A 21335-nucleotide genomic window follows, 5' to 3' on the forward strand; every position below is an offset into this window, starting at 1 on the left:
TAGTAATCAAATCATTTTAATATATAGTCAATAAGTTGTAAATGCATCCGAATCCTACAGCATTGCTACCAGCCGTGGCCATGGCGCCCGGGAGACCACCCTTCTCGAAAGGCACAGAGAGGTAGGAGAGTTGGGGCATTTCCCCAGATTAGTTGCAAGCAAGAACGTGCACATGGAACCTTCCTCTTGGAGGCCTGAGACAATCAGAAACTTGTGCGTTGTGCAAGGAATGCAAATGTGCTGTACAGGCACCTGGAGTGACAGCCAAGGCCTCCTGCTGACCAATGAGTCAAGAAACTCTTGCTGGTTTTTGCCTATACTAAAAGAAAAAAAAAAATGAAAGAAAAGGGGGGACAGAAGAGGCTGGTGCTGTGTGCATGAAGGGTATGTGGAGAGGCAGGAGCAAGAGAGATGCACAAGGCTGCTTTAGCCCTTGGCTGGGGACAAGGACTGTTATTTGCATTGCTTAGGACTCCGTTACCACCCCAGGGGTCAGTGAGAAGAAACGTGTCATCCTCTAACATTGCCACCACGTTTTCCTGCACCAGCAGAGCAAGAGCAAAGCTCCGGAGCAAACCAAGCATCTGGAGTGGGGACAACGGTGTCACCAAGCATTTGGCTCATCTTCTGTGGCACCACGGTGGTCTCCTCGTGGCGGGGGAAGCATGGAGTCCTGTGGCCCTGCGGAAGGCACTGTTCACCGGGGTGGGCAGGTCCAGGGATGCTAGTTCTCAAATTTCGCATACGGGTTCTCTTCCTTGAACAGGCCTGGAAGAGCAAAGAGCATCGTTCAGACAGCAGCTGCCCTGCCAGCCACAGCCAGCAAGAAACCTCATTCTTGGTAACAACTCTGTCATTCGTGCTTCATCCAGTGCTGCAGCCCTCCCGAAAGAACGGCTTTCGCTCAAGCTGTGCGCGCGCTCAGCCCTCTTGCGCTCTCCTCCTCTGCACAAGAGGACAGAGCCATTAAGAAGCTCAACCTCATGGCAAACTCCTCTCCCATACAGTCCAAAGTCCAGGTAAAGCAGCAGGACTGATCGCCCAGAGCACCCCTTCTGCATGCTCCGTCTGTTGGGCTGAATCGGCAGCAAAGAGCACAGACCCAAATGAAATTAACACTCTTTTTAGACTTGCTCCCCTGCTCTTACATCCACACCTAGGAGACAGCAAGGCAGGGGACGGGGCTGACCTGTGGTGTGTGACAAGCCCCCATGTCACTCCACCGGCTGCTTTCCCAGCCCCAGCCCAACACTTTTAGAATCACAGAATCATTTTGGTTGCAAAAGACCCTCCAGACCACCTGAGCTTATGGAATTATTTGCTGTGCCGCTTCTGGTAGAACTTGGTCAGAAACTGCTCGTATAGAATTCACTTTTCCTAAGTAAGTTTGCTCAGTGTAACTTCTGCAAGCTGTGAAACTTTGAACTTTCTGCTTCCTTAAGTTAAAAAGGCCTCAGAGTCTTCAAGCTGGAAGATCAGGGAAGCTGCAGCCCTGGAGAGAAGACTCTAATTTTGCAACTGGCCCCAAGTGACACAGGGGGGGCAGGGGCTGGGACCGGGGGGGTAGAATTGTCCAAGTCTTTTCCTGCTGAGGGTCCCTCTCCAGGAGGCACCAGCTCGAGCTTCTCTACGCTGTGCCTTGGGAATAAATTATTGACTTTAGAGGAATTTCTGGGATCCATGCCCGAGTCTGCAGGAAACCCAGGGCAAGGAACTCCTCCAACAAGCGGGCAGCAGCTGCAGGCAGAGGAAGGGTCTCCAGCTTCCCCTGTGGCCCCTCAAAGCCAGAGATCACCTTGCTCAGCATGTGTGAGCCTGGCTGCTCCCTGCTCCACGATGGCACTCCTCCCCAGCTCCCCCCTTCCTTCCAAGCCGCTGTTCCCCTCAGGCACACACAGCCGAATCTCCAGGTCTCCTCTGCAGCTGTAACCACAGCTAGGAACACAGCTACCGAGGCTGCTCCATCTAAAGCTTAGCTTGAATCGCTCATCTCAGCACTGTACCATATTTTCTTCGGATTTCATCATGCCGTGATTTCATCTCTGCTCTCCTGCAAGAAGCAAACAGAAAAACCACCAGTTAGTGACTGGTGATACAAAACCAGGCAAGAGAAGCTACAGCTCCTTGTTCTTTCCAATCTGGGGAGCCCCAGGCTGCCAGCTTTGCTCAGCCCCCCCACCTCCCCAAGACACTGGGGACCACCAGCACCCACACACGCCAGCAACCCTCAGGATGCCGGATACACAACACTGTTGTGATGCTGCAACCACGAGTCACCCCAGAAAGACATTGCTGGTGAGCTTTACATTTGAGTGAGGGCTGAAGCAGCCCCTGACCACGTGTCGAGCCCCACGTGCCTCCTGGCGTCACGTCTGATGGCACAGACAGGAGCCAAATCCTTCTGTAGCCGGAGGCGGCGGGGCTGCGGGACACGCTCACCTCTCCTCCTGCCGCACCCGCCTCTTCTCCCGCTCCCTGGCCGCTCTCTCCTCATCCTTGTCTGGCCTGACAGACAGAAGAGCCTGTTAGCGCTTGGCACACAGTTCTGCAACAGCACGTGGCTGCAGCTGAGCCGCTCTGAGAAAACAGGGAACCCCTCCGATACTTGCTTTTTGCTCTTTTTCTTACAACAGCAGCAGCAGCAGCAGACGCCCAGCATGATGAGGATTGTTCCTCCCACCACGGACATCGCAATGATCAGGGCTTCGAAGTCCACTAAAAGATTTGACAACACACATTTAGCACACAAATGCATGGCTGCCTGGAGTTACAATATTTACAGGCACATAACTCCAGTAACCAGCAGCTTCGGTCACTGCGCTGGAGACATGTAACAGCCTGGGAAAGCAGGATGGACATCATTTACCTACACGGAGACCACATGTTGGCACCAGCACGTACCACATACACACCAACTGAGTATATGCAGCTGCAGAGCACGGTGCTCAGTTACTGGCGATGAAGAAGGGCAAGAAGGGACACACTCGGGTCAAACTCCTCCAGCAGGAACAGGAGCAAAGCCCTCTTAATCACTAACCCAGGTGAACAGTGACCCATGAAGGGATCCTGCAGTGCCGGGATCCTTTCCTGCTGGAACGCAGGCTTGCAGAGAGGGACCTGGGAGTCCTTGGGGACAACAGGGTGACCATGAGCCACCAGTGTGATCTGTGGCCAGCGGTACCTGGGGTGCATGAGGAAGAGTGTGGCCAGCAGGTCGAGGGAGGTTGGAGGGTCATCCTCCCGCTCTGCTCTGCCCTGGTGAGGCCACATCTGGAGTTTTGTGTCCAGTTTTGGGTCCCCAGTTTAAGAAGGACAAGGAATTACTGGAGGGATTCCAGCAAGATGCTGAGGGGTCTGGAGCATCTTTCTTGTGAGGAAAGGCTGAGAGAGCCCAAACTATTCTATGATTCAACGATGGGATTGGAGACCTGCCTGTCCCCAGCACTGCCTCACCCTGCAGCAAGGTGAAGCTTTCCCTGGCTGCACTGCCACAGACCCACTGAGTCTGACCCCAGGACCAGAAGTCAGCCCAGTGGGGCCGAGACAAACCCAAATGGGCTCTTCAGCTCAAAAGGGAGTATTGGTGCTTCTGAAACCTTGGCTTTCAGGGCAAGCCTGGGGTTCAGATCACCAAGAGCTTCTCTACCTCATGATAAAGGCTGAAGTCACACACGCCAAAAATGCAGACTCATTGAAGAGCTAATCTCTCACAGGACTAATCTCTAAAGCGAGTTTCACAAGTTAAGGAATGCATTCTTCTATAATGAAACCTTTTGTGAAGCTACTCACATACAAACTAGTATTTCAAGGTCCTACCCAAGGCTCGGAGAAGCGTGCTGTAGTGCTCACAAAGAGGAGATTCTTCCTCCAGAGGGGATGGGAGTGGTTTCAGCTCTCTTGTGGGTAGAGAAGAGAGCACAGCCTCAAGCACAACACATGTCAGATGACCACAGTTCAACTCCAAGCTCCCCATCAAGGGGACAGGGAAGAAAAATGAAGCCCCAGCTCCCAAAAGCTGAGTCCTGGCTGAAGTCACCAGGCACGCACCAAGGCTGGTCTAAACAAGACACTCATTTCTGCAGAAATCCACCAGGAAATGGAGCACCAAGAAGGAAAAGCAGCCAACAGCCAGCTGTTGGTTGGAAAAAGGTCCTGCAGGTGACCTGGCTGCAGGCAGCTCATGCAGGGCTGGTTTTGGAAGGGGGTGTTTTCTCAGGTGGGAAAGAGCTGAGCAGGACCCCAGCACACTCAGCACTAGAAGCCTAAGCAAGGCCTCCAGAGAATCAGAGAATCATTTTGGTTGGAAGAGGTGCTCAAGATCGAGTCCAACCACAACCTGACTCCAGCACTGCCCCCTGTCCCTGAGAACCTCATGTCTGTCTGTCCAGCCCTCCAGGGATGGTGACTCCAGCACTGCCCTGGGCAGCCTGTTCCAATGCCCCACAGCCCTTTGGGGAAGAAATTGTTCCCCACATCCAACCTCAACCTCCCCTGGCGCAACTTGAGGCCGTTTCCTCTGCTCCTGGCGCTTGTTCCTGGGGAGCAGAGCCCGACCCCACCCTGGCTCCAAGCTCCTTTCAGGCAGTTCAGAGATCAGAAGGTCTCCCCTCAGCTCCTGTTCTCCAGCTGAACCCCCCAGGTCCCTCAGCCGCTCCCATCACACTTGTGCTCCAGCCCCTCACCAGCTCCGTTCCCTTCTCTCCACTCGCTCCAGCACCTCAAGGCCTTTCTTGGTGTGAGGGGCCCAGAACTGCCCCCAGGATTGGCGGTTTGGCCTCCCCAGGTCCCAGCACAGGGACGGTCACTGCCCTGGGCCTGCTGGCCACACCAGTGCTGGTACCAGCCAGGATGCTGGTGGCCTCTTGGCCACCTGGGCACATGCTGGCTCATGTTCAGCTGCTGTCACCAACACCCCCAGGTCCTTGTTCCCAGGTGCCAGTCTCATGCAGAAGCCTCCATCACACCAAAGCAGGAGGAACCTATTTAGAGCAGCATTAAGCCCAGCAGGTCCTTCTTGCCAGAAGGCAGGAAACTGCTCACACTGTGCCTTCTCGCCCACGCTTCAGGAAGTTTGCAGAAACTGACTGACTCCAGCCTGTCACTGCTACACCGTCAGCGAGAAAGGGAGGCTGGGGAAAACTCCCCTTCCCACCGGTGTGAGCAGCAGGCGGTGCCGTTTAGCAGCTGTTGCTTGAGTGCAATCTACTCACCCCAGCAGACTCCCCAGCGCGCAGAGCGGAGCTCGCAGAGGTCGGACGGTGGGAGGACTCTTCGCGCGGGGTACTCCACACACCTCCCGCTGCTGGCGCACCACAGGCACTGGGACACAGGAACCAGGCAGCACAGCGTTACTGGTGCACAGCAGCACTGACAGCTCGCCATGGCAACAGGATCCCGGCCACCTGCTCCCAGGGACCAGGTACCACCCAGCAGTACCAGGATGCTCAGGAGTAACAGTTGTGTTCAGTCAGCACAGGCTTGCCCCCAGCAGGAGAGGCGTTCCTTATGGGGAAAGGCTGAGGGAACTGGGGCTCTGGAGCTGGGCAAGAGGAGACTGGGGGGGGACTCATTCCTGGGGATCAATATGGAAAGGGGGAGTGTCAGGAGGATGGAGCCAGGCTCTTCTGGGTGACAACCAGTGACAGGACAAGGGGCAATGGGTGCAAACTGGAACACAGGAGGTTCCACTTAAAGATGAGAGGAAACTTGTTGGGGGTGAGGGTGTCAGAGCCTGGCCCAGGCTGCCCAGGGGGGTTGTGGAGTCTCCTTCTCTGCAGACATTCCAACCCCCTGGACACCTTCCTGTGTAACCTCATCTGGGTGTTCCTGCTCCATGGGGGGACTGCACTGGATGAGCTTTCCAGGTCCCTTCCAGTCCCTGACATTCTGGGATTCTGTGAGTGCAGTTTTCCAGAGTGAGCAAAGATCCTGAGAACCCTTCTCGTGGCTTGCATGATGGTGGTAATCACTAAGTCACCATCTCCTTAACATATTGAGGTTGCATTGAATTTGTTTTGCATAACATCTCTGTTTTCAACATGGAATGAGCTTTTGCAGTGGTTTCAGGTCATTGTTGAACCAGCTGACCGGGAAGACAATGAAAGAAGTGATGGTAACTTGGGGTTTAGTAAATCAGCCACTGTCTGTACTGGGGCTAAGGAACCCCAGGTTCATGTAGCTGTTTTCTCCATTAAGTTAACATAATACAGCTAATATTTTTGTTTTAATTGGGATTAGATGCTAATAAGGAAAAAGGAGGGTTTTATGCATTTCTTGAAAGTGCTGAAGTGCCACAGAGCTGGCTCAGGTATAAAACCTCCCTGGAAGAGTAAAGTAGAGGATGCTTCTTGTGTTGGCCATGGATTCAGAAGGACAGTGTGTCATTAGATTACATGTGTTTGGTATTTTACGGTTTCACAACAACCATAAAGTAGAATGTTACTCCCTGAAGAATGAAGTTCTGCAGTTTAAGAAGCAAAACTCTGCCATAAAATGTATTCCATAAGAAATTCTGCTGCTGCAGAAAACATGGGGCCTTGCCAGAGACCCTCCCACCCAGGAGAGAAACTGTTTACCTGTTTACCTGCATGCAGCATTTTTGGGAAAATAATAAAGCCTTTGAGGCAGGTGCTCAGCACAGAGCTGATGGGCAGAAGAGGTTTGTTGGTGCCTTCACCAGCCTTTCCCAGCCAGACTACCTGCAGGAGCTCTGCACCCTCCGCTCCCGGTGGCTCCAACACCCAAGGCCGGCATTCAGTTGGGTTTAGTCAAACTGGTTCTGGTGAGATCTCCGAGATCTGACTCAAGTTCAAGTTTGCTGATATCGGAGATAAGGCAGCGGAAGTTGGCAGGACATGGGGACGCAACCTGCACCCACAGACAAGCGGAGGGGCAGTGTGACCAGCCACTCCAGCCTTCTCAGCTCTGTCACGGCACGTCCCCCTGTCCCATCTTTGAGGAGGACCTTTGCAATTCCAGTGCTCAACTCAAAAAGCACACGATAAAACCCAAACGGTTTCTGGCAACCTCTTTCCAGAGCACCAAGCGGGGCTGCCCTCTCCCTGTCATGGGTGGGTGGCACCCACAGTGTGCTCGGGACAATGGCAGGGGAGGGAGGAAACTGCTCCGTAAGAGCCCCGCAATGCCCACGCTGTGTTTTCAGGCAGTGTGAGAGGTTGCGAGTTTTACTGCTGCTACTTACGGTGACATTTTTCAGACACTCCTCGCAGCTCCTGTTCGTATACTGGTGACACTCTACAGGAAGGAAAAAAAAAAAGATACCTCAGTACTTCTCAGTGGTTTAAACCTCCAGGCTCCTCAGAGCCGGGTCCTGCCCGCTGCAGGAGGCGATTGCTCCCCTCGGAGTGGCAGCAGCGCTGGGGAACGCCGCCGTGGGAGCTGCCAGCGTCACCACACACTCAGTGCCACACTGGGGGACACAAAGGCAAATGGAAGTCATCTGCCTTGTCTGTGCGGACCCAACGCCCCGAGCTGTGAGCTTGTATCTCCCTAAAAGCCTGAGCATCTGCTGGGGACACAGCTGGGGTGGGTCCGCAGGGACCCTGCAAGGACAAGGACAAGCACCGCTCAGGCAGTGCAGTCTCATATCTCCGGGTGATGGAGCAGCTCAAGCAAACAAGCCTCAGACAAGGAAGTTACTGTCAGGGAAAGCAGAAGCAGAGGAGCACAAGGGGGGATACGCAGCTACAGTCCCCACGGGAGCCCACACCCCGTGCTGGTGAGTGCTGTGCCCTGCCCCAGCCAACTCCCCAAACCCTCCTTCTGCAGGAAACGCTCCAGGTGGAGTCTCCTTCTCTGCAGGCATTCCAACCCGCCTGGACACCTTTCTGTGTAACCTCATCTGGGTGTTCCTGCTCCATGGGGGGATTGCACTGGATGAGCTTTCCAGGTCCCTTCCAACCCCTGACATTCTGCGGTTCTGTGAGGTGATGGGAGCAGCACCGCAGCTGAAATCTGCACCTGCATTCAGGACCTGTTTCCCCCCCATCTGGCAGAGGAAGCTGCTGCTTTATAGACACGGTGGCACCAGAGCCACCGCAGACGATGGCATCCCGGGGATGCGGGTCAGTGAAACAGCTCAGGTTTGAGCGCAGGATGTGGTGGCCCAGCGGGCAGCCCCCGGCCCCACCAGCTCTCTGGGCAAGTCCTCCTACAGAATACTCACCTGCCATTTCTCTGGTGTGCTCCCCGATCCTCAGGAAGGGTGGTTTGCCAGCCCTTGAGGATCAGCCATTTAAACCTCACCCCCACCTAAAGAGTGTTAGAGGCAGCTTGTTTGACTGTGGTTCGAATACAAAAATCAAACCAAAACAACACAAACCAATTTGCTAGACTACTCAGTAACTGCTAGAAGAAGGATCACTGCTTCACAGCACCCTTAATCAGGAAAAAGAAATAAAAAATCAGTCCCAGAGGTGCTTGTTTTTCACACTCACAAGCAGCAAAGCTGCATTTTCTCTCTCCAGCTGGCAGGAACCCTCAGCTGTGACCCACTGTCACATGCTCTGCGCAGCCCTCCAAACAACTGGGCAATTTATTAACATAGCTCAGATAAGGGTGTTTACACACCGCCCAGAGAAGCCGAGATTGCAGATTTTAAGCACTTCAGGAAGCTGCGTCTTCCCTGTTTCTCCAATTGAGGCCAGAGAAGCGTCGCTGCCCCGAGACTGTTGCTTACAGCGAGTCACGGAACAGCCGCTCACCGCTCCGAAGCCACCAGCAGGCTAAAGGAGAGCCTGTGGTTTTAACCAGGCTTCCTACTGACATTGCACTTTCCCCTGGGGTGTCCCCTCTCCTGGCACCCCAGACAGGATTCATCCTCTGAGCCATTAAGCCAGAGTCACCCCCCTACAGCTGCACGAGAATGGGCCATTTCCAGGAACTGGCATCCCTCCAGGATCGGGGGTTTGCTCCAGGATCGGGGTTTTGCTCCAGGATCGGGGTTCTGTGTGAACGCCTCGCACAGGACAGTGCGAGAAGCACCACAATCCCCAGGGACAGAGGTGGAACAGCAGCTCTTGCTGTGCTAGAAGCCTCTCGCCATTTGGCTACAAGAGAAGAAGTGAATGGCTTGGGGTGGACACAGGACAGCGAAACACACACAGATCCTTGCTCTCCGCCCAGCCGGAGCCACCACGCAGCCGTCACAGGGCTGGTCATCACGTGGAGAGCAGCTCCTTCCTCAGAAGAGCGGGCAGACTTCTCGGGACACCAGACTTCTCGGGACACCCCTGAAGGGGACTGTCCCCCACCTTTTGCCAGAGCTTGGCACCCACAGGACTACGCTACATCCTACCCCCACCAAGGAGAAGCTGGCGGACACCTACTGCTCCTCACCCAGCCCTGACAGCACCCATCGTCTCCCTGCTCCCCCAGCCAGTGTCCCCTGTGCTGAAGGACGATCTTCTCCCAAGGGCCACTGCTGGGGATGTCCCCCCTGCCCAGCATAGCCACCCAGCTCCCGCCTGAGCCCTTGGCACCACTGAACGCACAGCACCATCACGGTGGCAGCTGGAAAAGCCACAGGTAAAGCCTCTCCTGCAGCACCCAGCTTGCAGAGCACAGTAGGACACACCGGTGCCCCGGGCAGGATCATAGCCTGCTGAGCTCCCACAAGGATGTGACTTGACCTCCCGCTCCCACTGCCCAGCTGCACCCCCAAGGCCGCACTGGCCACCCTGTGCGTGCCCGGAGCTGCTTCGTCCAAGCCCTCCTTCCGCAGGAAACGCTGCAGGCAATGGGAGCAGCACCACGGCTGAAATCTGCGCCCATGGTCAGGACCCGGTTCCCCCTATCTGGCACAGGGAGCCCCTGCTGCTATGGACACATTGGCACCAGAGCCACCACAGACGATGGCGTCCTGGGGATGTGGGTCAGTGCGGCAGGAGAATCACGGAGTCACAGAATGTCAGGGATGGGAAGGGCCCTGGAAAGCTCATCCAGTGCAATCCCCCCATGGAGCAGGAACACCCAGATGAGGTTACACAGGAAGGTGTCCAGGCGGGTTGGAATGTCTGCAGAGAAGGAGACTCCACAACCCCCCTGGGCAGCCTGGGCCAGGCTCTGCCACCCTCACCGGGAAGAAGTTTCTTCTCATACTGAAGTGGAACCTCCTGCGTTCCAGTTTGCACCCATTGCCCCTTGTCCTGTCACTGGTTGTCACCCAGAAGAGCCTGGCTCCATCCTCCTGACACTCCCCCTTTCCATATTGATCCCCAGGAATGAGTCCCCCCTCAGTCTCCTCTTGTCCAGCTCCAGAGCCCCAGCTCCCCCAGCCTTTCCTCACACGGGAGGGCACAGCCCAGGTCTGAGCACAGGACACGGTGGCCCAGTCCAGCCACCCTCCCGGGCTTGTGGGAAGCTCCCAGTGGCCACAGGGTCCCAAGTCCCGCAAAAGTGGGGTCCAAAGTCACGGCGAGGTTTCGGGGGGTCCGTCCCCCTCCCCGTGGGGAAGCCGCGGGCAGGACCGGGACCGCAGAGAGTTCGGAGCCGCCGGTCCCCGCGGGGAGGAGCGGCGGGGTTGTCACGGGCCGGGCCCGCGGTCTCGCTTACCTGCCGGCCCGTCCTGCGCGGCAGCAGCGGCGGGGAGCAGCGCCAGGGCCAGGGCGGCGCAGAGCGGCAGCGGCGGGACCATGGCGCGGCCTGAACGGGGCCTGGGCCGCCGGGCGCCGCCGCCTATGAAGGGCCGAGCACGGGGGCGGGCCGGGGGCGGCCCCGGCGGTCACCGAGCTGGACGGGAAGGGAGAGCCGCGGGGCAGGGCCGGGCCGGGCTGGGGCTGGCCCAGCGGGGCGGGGGGACACACCGCAGCCCCGGGCCCGGCCGCAGGAGGGGGCCAGAGCCCCGCGGGAGCCCCTGTGCCAATCCGGGCCCCTTCCGCGCCCGGACAGAACGGAGGTGCCGTAGTTTTGTTGATACATCAGCTCACATGGTCACTGCGATGGGATGAGGCAGCGTAACTTCACTGGAGACTTTGGGTTTGTTCATGCTGGAGTAGCACAAACTGAGACCACACCTGGAATCTTGTGTCCGGTTGTGGCCCCTCAGTTCCAGCAGGACAGGGAACTGCTGGAGAGAGTCCAGCGCAGCCACCAAGATGCTGAAGGGAGTGGAGCATCTCCCGTGTGAGGAAAGGCTGAGGGAGCTGGGGCTCTGGAGCTGGACAAGAGGAGACTGAGGGGGGACTCATTCCTGGGGATCAAGATGGAAAGGGGGAGTGTCAGGAGGATGGAGCCAGGCTCTTCTGGGTGACAGCCAGTGACAGGACAAGGGGCAATGGGTGCAAACTGGAACACAAGAGGTTCCGCTTTAAATGTGAGAAGAAACTTGTTGGGGGTGAGGGTGGCAGAGCCTGGCCCAGGCTGCCCAGGGAGGCTGTGGAGTCTCCTTCTCTGCAGACATTCCAACCCGCCTGGACACCTTCCTGTGTAACCTCATCTGGGTGTTCCTGCTCCATGGGGGGATTGCACTGGATGAGCTTTCCAGGGCCCTTCCAACCCCTGACATTATGGGATTCTGTGAAGGGGAGCCCAGCCCTGCAAAGGAGGACTCGGCTTTGTGGAGGCTTAGAGCAAGCCATGAAGGATAAAGGACACCCCAGGACAACCACGATAACGCAGCATCCCAGTGCCCCTGACACATCTTTGAAACCCTTCCAGCATTGTCTGCTGTCACAGAGCAGCAACTCGAGCAAGACTGACTGCAGGGACGCCGGGATCAATAGGCAAGCAGCAAAAACTGCAAAAATAGAGCCACTTTGCAACGTTTTGCTGTGATTAGCAATTGGCAGCATGGGTGATTAGTCTGTTTGTGTTGTACCTGTTTGAACGGTGTAAGAATCCCGTGTAAAACCACATTAGGATGCCCCAGTTTTTCTGGGACACCTCATGCCCATGAATAAATATTTACCCTTGTGGTTCCATGCTTTGCATCCCAGCCTCTCTCCTTGGTCGGTACGGGCCAGTGTGAATTTTCGTGACACACGGAGTGCTGGGCTCTCCCTCCCAGGCAAAGCAAGGAGCCCGCTGTCCTCAAGGCCATGTGTTCACTGTTCGAGATGTGAGAAGCCGCATCAATATAAACAAGGATTTTCGTGTGCTGTAGGTCAAGAATACAGCTGAGTGCTTTCCTGTGCTGCAGCCAGAGAGCTTCGCACTCCTTGATTCATGCCCAAGTGATGCAGGCAGCCCAAAAGAAATGGGTTTCCGACTGTCACTGTAAGGAGAGTTGCAAAGCTGCCAGCTCTGGGATCTGGTGTTACCCTAGACCTGTCGGGAACAGGGCAAGAGTATCACTACGTGCATATGGCAGGGCAAACCTGCTGTTCCTCCCAGTGCACCTGTCCCAGTTTGCAATCCTGTTCCTGGGCCCCCATGGGTGCCATGGGGTGCTGTACCCCCCGGCTGCTACTCCCCTGACCCGTGGTGACAAATGAAACCACTGTCCCTTGAAGCTGGGTAGACATTGGGCTCCAGCATAAAGGCACGCTCAGTCCAGGCTAATTCAGAACAAGACCAAGATTTTCCAGGCAAATCCCCAGAGGGAATCATGCCCTGACACCATTGGCCCGTACCTATCGCACCCCTGAGAAGCACCTGCCCGTCCTGAGGTGCAGGCAGGAGCGGGCAGCCCGGCACAGGCAGCAGGATGGGGAGAGGAGCTGCTCCTGCACCAGCGCCGGGGCTGGCACATCCCTGGGATCCCGTGGAGGGACTCGGCACCGCGCAGCTGTTCCTCTGTGGGAAAGCTGGCCGAGTTGTTCATGGCTGGCTGGTTTTGGCTGCGGGGCAGCAGGAGGAGCCCGTGGGTGGGAGGCAGGAGATACTCTGCAGAGCTAAGCCTGGGGGCCAGGGGCAGAACCCTGGCTTGGTGAATAACTGACTGCTGGGTGTGGAGGTACCTCGGGGAGGAGGAATCGCCAAATCACAGAACAGTTTGGGTTGAATGGACCTTCAAAGTTCATCCAGTGACCCCCCTGCCATGAGCAGGGACATCTTGACCAGCTCAGGTTGCTCAGAGCCCCGTCCAGCCTGGCTTGGGATGTCTCCAGGGATGGTTCATCCACCACCTCTCTGGCCAACCTGGGCCAGGCTCTCACCACCCTCAGGGCAACAATTCCTTCCTCATGTCCAGCCTGAATCTCCCTCCTTTAGTTTAAAACCATCACCCCTTGCCCTATCACAACAGGACCTATTCAAAAGTCTGTCCCCATCTTTCTAATTGGCCCCTTTTAAGTCCAGAAAGGCAGCAATAAGGTCTCCCCGGAGCTTCTCTTCTCCAGCTGAACCCCCCAGCTCTCTCAGCCTGTCCTCCCAGCAGAGCTGTTCCAGCCTTGGGTCATTCCTGTGGCTCCTCTGGCCCCTCTCCAGCAGGTCCATGTGTGTCCTGTGTTGAGGACCCCAGAGCTGGATGTAGTATTTTGGATTGCCCTACACTAAATTAAGAAGACAACTAATATTTTTCAGCAAAACGGAGAATGAAACCTGAAGAAAATGATCCCGCAGCTTGCGCCGGCAGCATTGCTGGCTGCCCCTGCCTCCGCCAGCTTCATCTGCTCTGAAAGCCTCGCTCTCCCCTTCGTGTTCCTGGTGTCCTTGAGAGTCAGATGGGCTGGCGGCTGGTGACGGAGCTCCTGCGGGCTGGGACAGTGACCGGTTGCTGGCACTGGGCTGGCTGAACCGCAGGATGTGGGGGCCGAGCCGCGGGAGACGTGTCACGCAGAGGAGGGAACGGGCCTCTCGTGATGTTGCGGCGCAGACGAGCGCTCTGACGCCAGCAGCTGCCTCTCGCAGGTGGTGCAGACTTTGGCAGCTTCTCCGGAGAAACATGAGGCTCTTTGTGCATTGTAGGGACTTGGGGGCTGCCAAAAAGACATGGGACCTGAGTGTTTGCTCCTCCAAAAGGAGCTGATGCTTGAGGCCAGCCCTAGGGAGCCTCCCTGAGCTGCAGGCAGCTCTTTCACCCGTGCTGAGCCGTGTCCTGACACCAGAGCCGCCGCAGACAGCTTGGGAGGCCCAAGGAAGCCTTTACGGAACCATTTTTCTCTGCAAAGCACCTTGTTTGTTTGTCCTGGGTTCATTCATGAAGCAACCCTTGGGGTACGGAGCATCCCCAGAGCGAGCGCCCGTGCAGGCGAGGTGCTGGGGAGACCCAAACGCCGCGCTAATCCCGCCGGCCTTTCCACTCCCTCTCCTTATTTGCCTCTGAAGGGTATTTTCAAACCCTTCAAGATGGCCTCAAGTGGTTTCCAAGGTGACGCTGCTGTAGTCATCACTGCCATGGAAACCCTCTCTTTGGCATAATATAAATATTTCCCTTGAAGAAGGCTGGATGAGTGGGCGATGTGCTATTTTCTAGCACTCCCTGGCTGCAACAGGACAGTCTCCAGGAGATGAGGGAGGTGGGGGGACCGGGAGGATAAAATTAGCTCACCACGCGGGTCGGGGATAGAAAGCGGTGATTGCCAGTGTTTCAGTGCAAAACCTGGGTTTGTTTGTGTCGGTGGGGTCTAAATGAAAAAGATTTACTCTGCAGGCAGAAAAAGAAAAACAAAGAGAGGAGGGAAAGAACAAAAAGGTGGAAAACAGTCACTTTTTCTTGTTCTTCCTCAAAGTTTTCCCTTTAGTCCCAACCCCACATCCCCTCTGGGCAGAGTGGGAGCCTGGAGCACCCCGGGTGCTGGGCTGAGCCCCCGTGGCCTCTCCTGGCAGCGTGTGCAGGACCAGGGGGGGTTCGTTTGGCTGTTAATTGCCTCCTTTCCATCTCCTCAACTCCTCAACAGCTTCACTTGAGCCTGGGGTGCCTGCAGCCCCAAGCATCGGCGCTAGAGCAGGAATCCCCAAAACACCCTCTGTGCTGCAGCGGCCCCCAAACCGGGGCTGTGCCACAGAGCACTGTCCCCCAGCACACGGCTGTCCCCTGTCCCTTGTCCCCCAACACACGACTGTCCCCCAGCACACAACTGTCCCCTGTCCCTTGTCCCCCAACACACAACTGTCCCTGTCCCCTGTCCCCTGGCACATGACTGTCCCGTGTACCCCAAAACATGGTTGTCTCCTGTCCCCCAACACATGACTGTCGCCTGGCATATGATTGTCCCTTGGCCCTCAACACACTACTGTCCCCTGTCCCCTGGCACACAACTGTCCCCTGTCCCTTGGCACACGGCTGTCCCCTGTCCCCCAACACACAACTGTCTCCCGTCCCCTGGCACGTGACTGTCCCATGTACCCCACCACACGTTGTCTCCTGTCCGCCAGCACATGACTGTTCCCCATCCCCCAGGACACAACTGTCGCCTGTCCCTTGGCGTGTGACTGTCCTGTGTACCCCAACACACGACTGTTCCCTGTCTCCTGGCACAGAACTGTCCCCTGTCCCCCAACACACGTCTGTCTCCCGTCCCCTGGCACAGAGCTGTCCCCACTGCCACCCCCCACACCAGCCACCAGCCACCAGCCAGAGTGGGATTTCTGAGCCTCTGTGGGAGCCCCGGCATTGCTGAGTGGGTGTTTCCTAAACAGAGTCACCGTGTCCATCACCGGAGGCACCGGGATGAGGCGTCGGCAGAGCCCGTCTGTGCCCGGGCTGGCACAGAGGCACAACCACCGCCTGTCCCCGAGCAGATGGCTCCTCTCACACCCCGCTCCAGGCAGACACCGCAGGGCTTTCCCAGCAAACACACCCCCCCCGAGGCCCGGAGCAGCACTTCTTGCTTTCCTGGAGGACCGGGATGCTCTTGCCTCACTGGACCGCGCAGGCTATTTTTTGAGCAACTCAGGGATGAGCAGATACCAACCCCACGCTGTCGCCTGCTGATCGCTGCCCTCTGAGCAGGGGCCGGGGTCCTGGTGGGTGTTTGTCCTGCGAGCCCACGAGCATCACCCCAAAAACTCTCCCCCCACCCCGGGTCATGCCATGGAGGGTCAGACCCCAGCACCTGCTTTCCTTTTTCTCCGTTTGGGAAAAAAACAAAACAAAGCGAACCACAAAAGAAAACAAAACAAAACCTACAAACCCAGAGCAAACAATTAAAATGTTCCAGCTGCTGGCTCGGAGCAGTGATCCCAGATAAAACCCCAAGGATCTGCTGGCTAAATATAGCTTGAGCCCCATAAATTAAACAAAAGCTTTTCACAGGGCTCTCAGAAAGCTGGTTCCAGCAGCGGTTTTATCTATGTAAGGTATAACTCCGGTGGTATTTGTTATTATTAGCCCTACCTCCCCCATGTCACCAGCCTCCCCAGCGCCGCTGTTTAGGAACATGGGTTTTGCGGAGCCAGACCTCTCCTCCCAACAGCTCCATGCTGCCGTGCATCACACCTCAGGCCACTTCCTTGCCTTTTTAGATGAATTTGCAAACCCAGTTTGAACAAATTCAGATTGTTTGATACTTGCCCATCTCAGCCATTCTGTGTTTTCTAGGGCTGCCCTCATTTAAGGCCTGTCTCAGGCATCTGCTTAATTTTTACCCCTATCAGCTGTCCTAGGAGTATGAACCTGTAAATAAAATACTGCCTGAAACGCAAACGTGTTGGGAAGCTCTTACAGACAGTGTGCAAGCCAACCTGCATGTAGGTGCTTGTCTTGCCTCCCTTTTCTCGTCAAGGTTATTAACAATATTTTATATATATATATGTGACATTATATATCCAATGACTTATAGCTTTCTGGGAGTTTTCTCTCCGGCCCTTTGAAGATGTTCCAGCATCCTGCTGCCTCAAGCGCACGTGGCCGGCTCGTGAGCAGGAGCGATGCCGTCGGTGTTGCCGAGGATGAGTTCACCCCGCTTTCTCTCCAGCGCTCCCTCCTTGCACACTGTGCTCGGTGTGAAAAGCACATCCGGCTCCTGCTTTCCCAGCCCAGATATTTGGGCTTTGTTGTTTTCTCCTGTAGGCTCCTGCAAGAGCATTTCCCCTGTTGCACCCAGAGCTGCTCCATCCCAAAGCCAAGGGCAGTGCCAATGGAGCGCCTCGCTCCATCGTGGTGCTGGGCTTTGGTTGTGTTTCTGCATTTGCCGATGGGGCTATGGCTGAGTAATCCAGCCCACAGCTCAGAAAGGTGTGAGCAGAGCTGGCAGCTCAGAAAAACCAAATCCCCTTTTCCAACTGAAAACATCATCTCCTCGCTGAGTTTTTCTCAGCCTCCCGTCGCTCCTGGCTCTCGGCAGCACGAAACCACCCAGCAGAGCTTCTTCTTGCTGAGCTCCATGTGAGCAAACCCCCGCAGACACCAGCCTTCATCTGAGGCCACCCGTTTGTCTTGTCCCCATGTCATTGTGTCCGCCCCCCCCCACTTTTTTGGTTCCCTGCAATGGTTTTTGGGCAGATAGCCCTTTTCTGGCAGGGTGCGAGGAAGAGGAGGCCAGAGCTGCCTCCCCTGGACCTTGTCCTCCTCCTCCTCAACAGCTGCGGTCAGTCTGGGGGCACTTCACCCGCATCCCCTCCCTCCCTTGGGAGCGGAAGGAAAGAAGAGGTTCCCCCTCTCACCATCTCCTTGGGGTTGTAAATCACGCCTCTACCCGCCCCCTCGGCAGGGCACAAAATCACACAAACAAACAAACAAACAAACATAAAAAACGGGTGATTTTAAGTGGACTCAAGCCCCCAGAAAAAAAGAAGTTCAACTCTGAGGCTGCCATGGCTATATTTAGTTGGAACTTTTCTGTCCAGGTTTCAGACTCTATTTGGAAACCCTGTACCTTGGCGTGCGGCCAAGCATCTCCATTTTAGACAGTGATCCCTCAGCATATGGCAAATGTTTCTCATCTCCCGGTGGCTGCGGCGCTGGCCCCAGCAGCGGAGGGGTTTAAGCCGAAACCAAGACAAGCTGGCTGTGGATTCACATCTCAAACCCAGGAGGTCTTTTTATGGAAACATCTTCTTGACGTAGCTTTACAAAATAAACCCCAGGAGCATCAGAGCTGTCCCCTGTCCCTGCCCTCAGTGCCTGGCAGGTGTTTTTTGGGGGGTGCAGACCCCAGGGCATCCCCCCTGGGAGCGGGGCAATGGGGAGGAAGATGTGGAGCACCCCAAACCGTGCCCCCAGGCCTCCCTGGTTCCTTCAGCTGTCAAGGTGGGAAACAGCTTCTAGCTTGTTTTGCCCCTCTCTCCACTGAAAATGTCATGAAAACTCCCGTTGCGCATGCTGGCAGTTCTGGGGTTGACACAACAGTCGCCCAGTGCACGGTGCAGTTCCCAGCAATGTGATGGTGTTTTGGTGCCAACAGTTTTTGTCCTGACAGCCCGCGGGTGTCTGAGTGATGCTTGGGGAAGCAACATCCTGGTCCTCTCCTCCCCACTCCTCTCTTCTCTCTTTTTCTCCATCGTGGATGAAACAAGGCTTGTGACAGCATCTCTCATGGAAATAATAATAACCGAAAGTCAGGCAGCAGGTTCCTGAGCGCCACGTGCGTGTCCCTGCTCCGTGGCAGCTGTGAGATAGAGGGAAGCAGGAGCCAGCTGAGAAAAGGTGCTCAAATGGCTATTTATACAGTCCTTCCAAATATTTTAGGCTCTTGACATGCATGATGATGTATAACAAAAATATCTGCTTCAAAACCTTCCAAGTTAAATCCCACATCCTTATTTTAATTCAGGAGTTCAAGGGATTTAAGGAAGTATATACTTTAAGCGATTCTCTTCACTCACAGCAAGAAGTGCTCAGGGACAGTGGGACAGACTTTGGGGACAGACCTACAACCCAGCACCACGGTGCTGGGGAAGAGGAGCCGCAGAGGGGACATGGTCCAGACCAGCTGTGGGAATAACTCCAAGGACATCTACAGGGATGTGTGGGATCAGCACCTTCCAGGCGGTTTGGTTTGGGCACCGCAGCGTTGGTTCCCATCTCTGCCCTGCGCTGTTTCCTCGGCTCTGGTGGGAGAAGCCGGGAACAGGTGGCAGGGCCCATTCCCACAACACCCAAGCGCCTGCCAGAACCGAGCCAAGCTTTGCAGAGTAGTTTAAACACCCGCTAGCGTGTTCCCTAAAGCTCTGTGATTCATCGACAGCCACTCAGTTCAGCTCTACCCTTTCATCGTCCCTGAATGTGGCATTTCCCTAAATCGTGTGGGCTTTTTCTGCCGCTATTACACACCTACGGGTCCAGCTGTTCCCTCCCAGGCACTTTCCATACAGCACTGTCCTGCTTTACAAGTCCTCACTGCCCGTGGGACACGAGCTGCCTTTAGGCGAGACACAGGTTTGCCCCAGCGGGTTTGGTCCTCGCAGTGTCCCCCCAGTCCCGGAAGGTTGTGATTGTCACCCCATGCAGCCACTCATGTCCCTTGTGCTGCAGCAATGCAGGACGAGAAGGATGGAGATTTGGGTAAAGGTCTTTGTGGATGAAAAGCTGAGAAGCCCAGGTTGGGGATGTGGGATTCGCGGATGCTGTCCCAGTGAGATGGGGCATCTGTGGGACCAGCTTCCCCCTGAGAGGTGACCCCAGCCAGGTGGGTGTTTGCAGCCTGTGCGGGATCCGCACATCCCAGAGTGTGGAATGAGTTGCCCAGGAGCTCTGCTGCGCAACAAGGATTTTTGCAGTAATTCTGGTTTTTTTTCTCGGTCTGAGCCTGGGAAGTCTGAGCTCACGATGCCAAACGCCACCCCAGCGTGTTTATTAATGCTGATTGTAAAACCTTGGCAAAAGCATTCACCAGCAGGTCTGCAGAAATCCTGCCGGATACGCTGCCTTCCCGCCAGATGGGCCTTATTAAGAGATGTCACAGAGCTAAAAACACCTGACAGCTCCGACTCCCTTCCCCGCTCGGCTCCGCACGCTCCAGCCACGCAGCAGCTCAAGCCTGGAGCCCAGGGGACGCAGCAGCTGCTCCCACCCCTGGCTCCAGGGCGCAGGGCTGGGGTTCTGCATGGACACCGGCTCCTGCACCCCAAATTTGCTCCGTGCTCCTCCCTGCCCTCCTCCCCCCACTCCCCTGCTCCTGCTGGAGGCACCCAGGTGTGTGTGATGAACCGTCATCCATGGTGCTGGTCGCTGGAGGTTGCAGATGGTATATCGGTATCTCTGCACGAGTGGTTTTCCATATATTTGGTTGAATGTGGGATTTTTCCACTCTCCTATTTACTCCGGTTAAAGCCACCCCTGGGAGCAGAGGCACGGCATCCTGCTGCACACTTCTCTACAGCTTTCAATAACACCAGAACGTGGGGTCCCAGCAGACATAGGCAGAGCACCGCCCGCACGGCTCTGCTGAAGCATCCGTCGTGTCTTCACTCCACATTTACACTGTCAAAATGGGATTTTGGGGAGCACCGTGGTTGGGACATGTATGGGAAGGTGTAACGTTGCACTCTGCCTTTTGGGTGTGCGGCCATCCCTGGTGCTCTCTGCTCCCGTGATGCTGTGATGCCGTCCCTTTCCAAGCCATTGCATTGTCACTGTGGTCAGCATTTTCCGCAGACCGGGGTCACTCCAAGGGAAACAGGGAAGGGCTGAAGGTTAGCAGAGCACCCATGGGTGCTCTGGCTTGGTCCTTAGAATCATAGAATCATTTTGGTTCGAAAAGCCCCTCAAGACCATCAAGTCCAACCGTTCCCCCAGCCCGGGCACTGCCCGATGTCCTGAGAACCTCATGTCCGTCTGTCCAGCCCTCCAGGGATGGTGACTCCAGCACTGCCCTGGGCAGCCTGTTCCAATGCCCCACAGCCCTTTGGGGAAGAAATTGTTCCCCACATCCAACCTCAACCTCCCCTGACGCAACTTGAGGCCGTTTCCTCTGCTCCTGGCGCTTGTTCCTGGGGAGCAGAGCCCGACCCCCCTGGCTCCAAGCTCCTTTCAGGCAGTTCAGAGATCAGAAGGTCTCCCCTCAGCTCCTGTTCTCCAGCTGAACCCCCCAGCTCCCTCAGCTGCTCCCATCACACTTGTGCTCCAGCCCCTCACCAGCTCCGTTCCCTTCTCTCCACTCGCTCCAGCACCTCAAGGCCTTTCTTGGTGTGAGGGGCCCAGAACTGCCCCCAGGATTTGCCGTTTGTCCTCACCAGCTACTCTCCATCACTAGGTCCCTCCCACCCAGGTCTCCCCAGTCCCTGCTGAGCTCAGAGGGAGCTGGTGACTTGCAGACTCGGTGCCGCCGGTCACTGTCTCACGTTGGATCCTCCTCCAGCCTCGGGGAGATTGCTGCTTCGCCCAAACCCCTGACTCACAGCATCTTTCCCCAACAGCAGGCTGTCAGGAGTATTTCAGGAATATTTCACTCTCCAGAATGTCACCCTGCCTACAAACCACACTCTGGAGGAGAGCCGGGCAGTTCTGCCTCCAGGCACAGGAGGCAGCAATGGAGTCAACCAGCAGGGGACAT

At 56.0% G+C, this 21335-nt stretch overlaps 1 protein-coding gene across 1 annotated transcript; it reads right to left on the minus strand.

The window, feature by feature from the left end:
- Window positions 1-10741, minus strand: PTTG1IP (PTTG1 interacting protein). Its single transcript, XM_082056005.1, has 7 exons — window positions 10573-10741; window positions 7202-7254; window positions 5211-5319; window positions 2610-2715; window positions 2440-2505; window positions 2004-2050; window positions 1-768 (listed from the first exon to the last, which is right to left on the minus strand). Exons 1-7 carry the CDS (start codon window positions 10652-10654, stop codon window positions 725-727), a joined length of 507 nt encoding a protein of 168 aa, XP_081912131.1. The 5' UTR covers window positions 10655-10741; the 3' UTR covers window positions 1-724.
- Window positions 10742-21335: the final 10594 nt, after the last annotated feature.

This window comes from Streptopelia decaocto, assembly GCF_964273445.1.
Source record: "Streptopelia decaocto genome assembly, chromosome: 6".
Taxonomy (NCBI): domain Eukaryota; kingdom Metazoa; phylum Chordata; class Aves; order Columbiformes; family Columbidae; genus Streptopelia; species Streptopelia decaocto.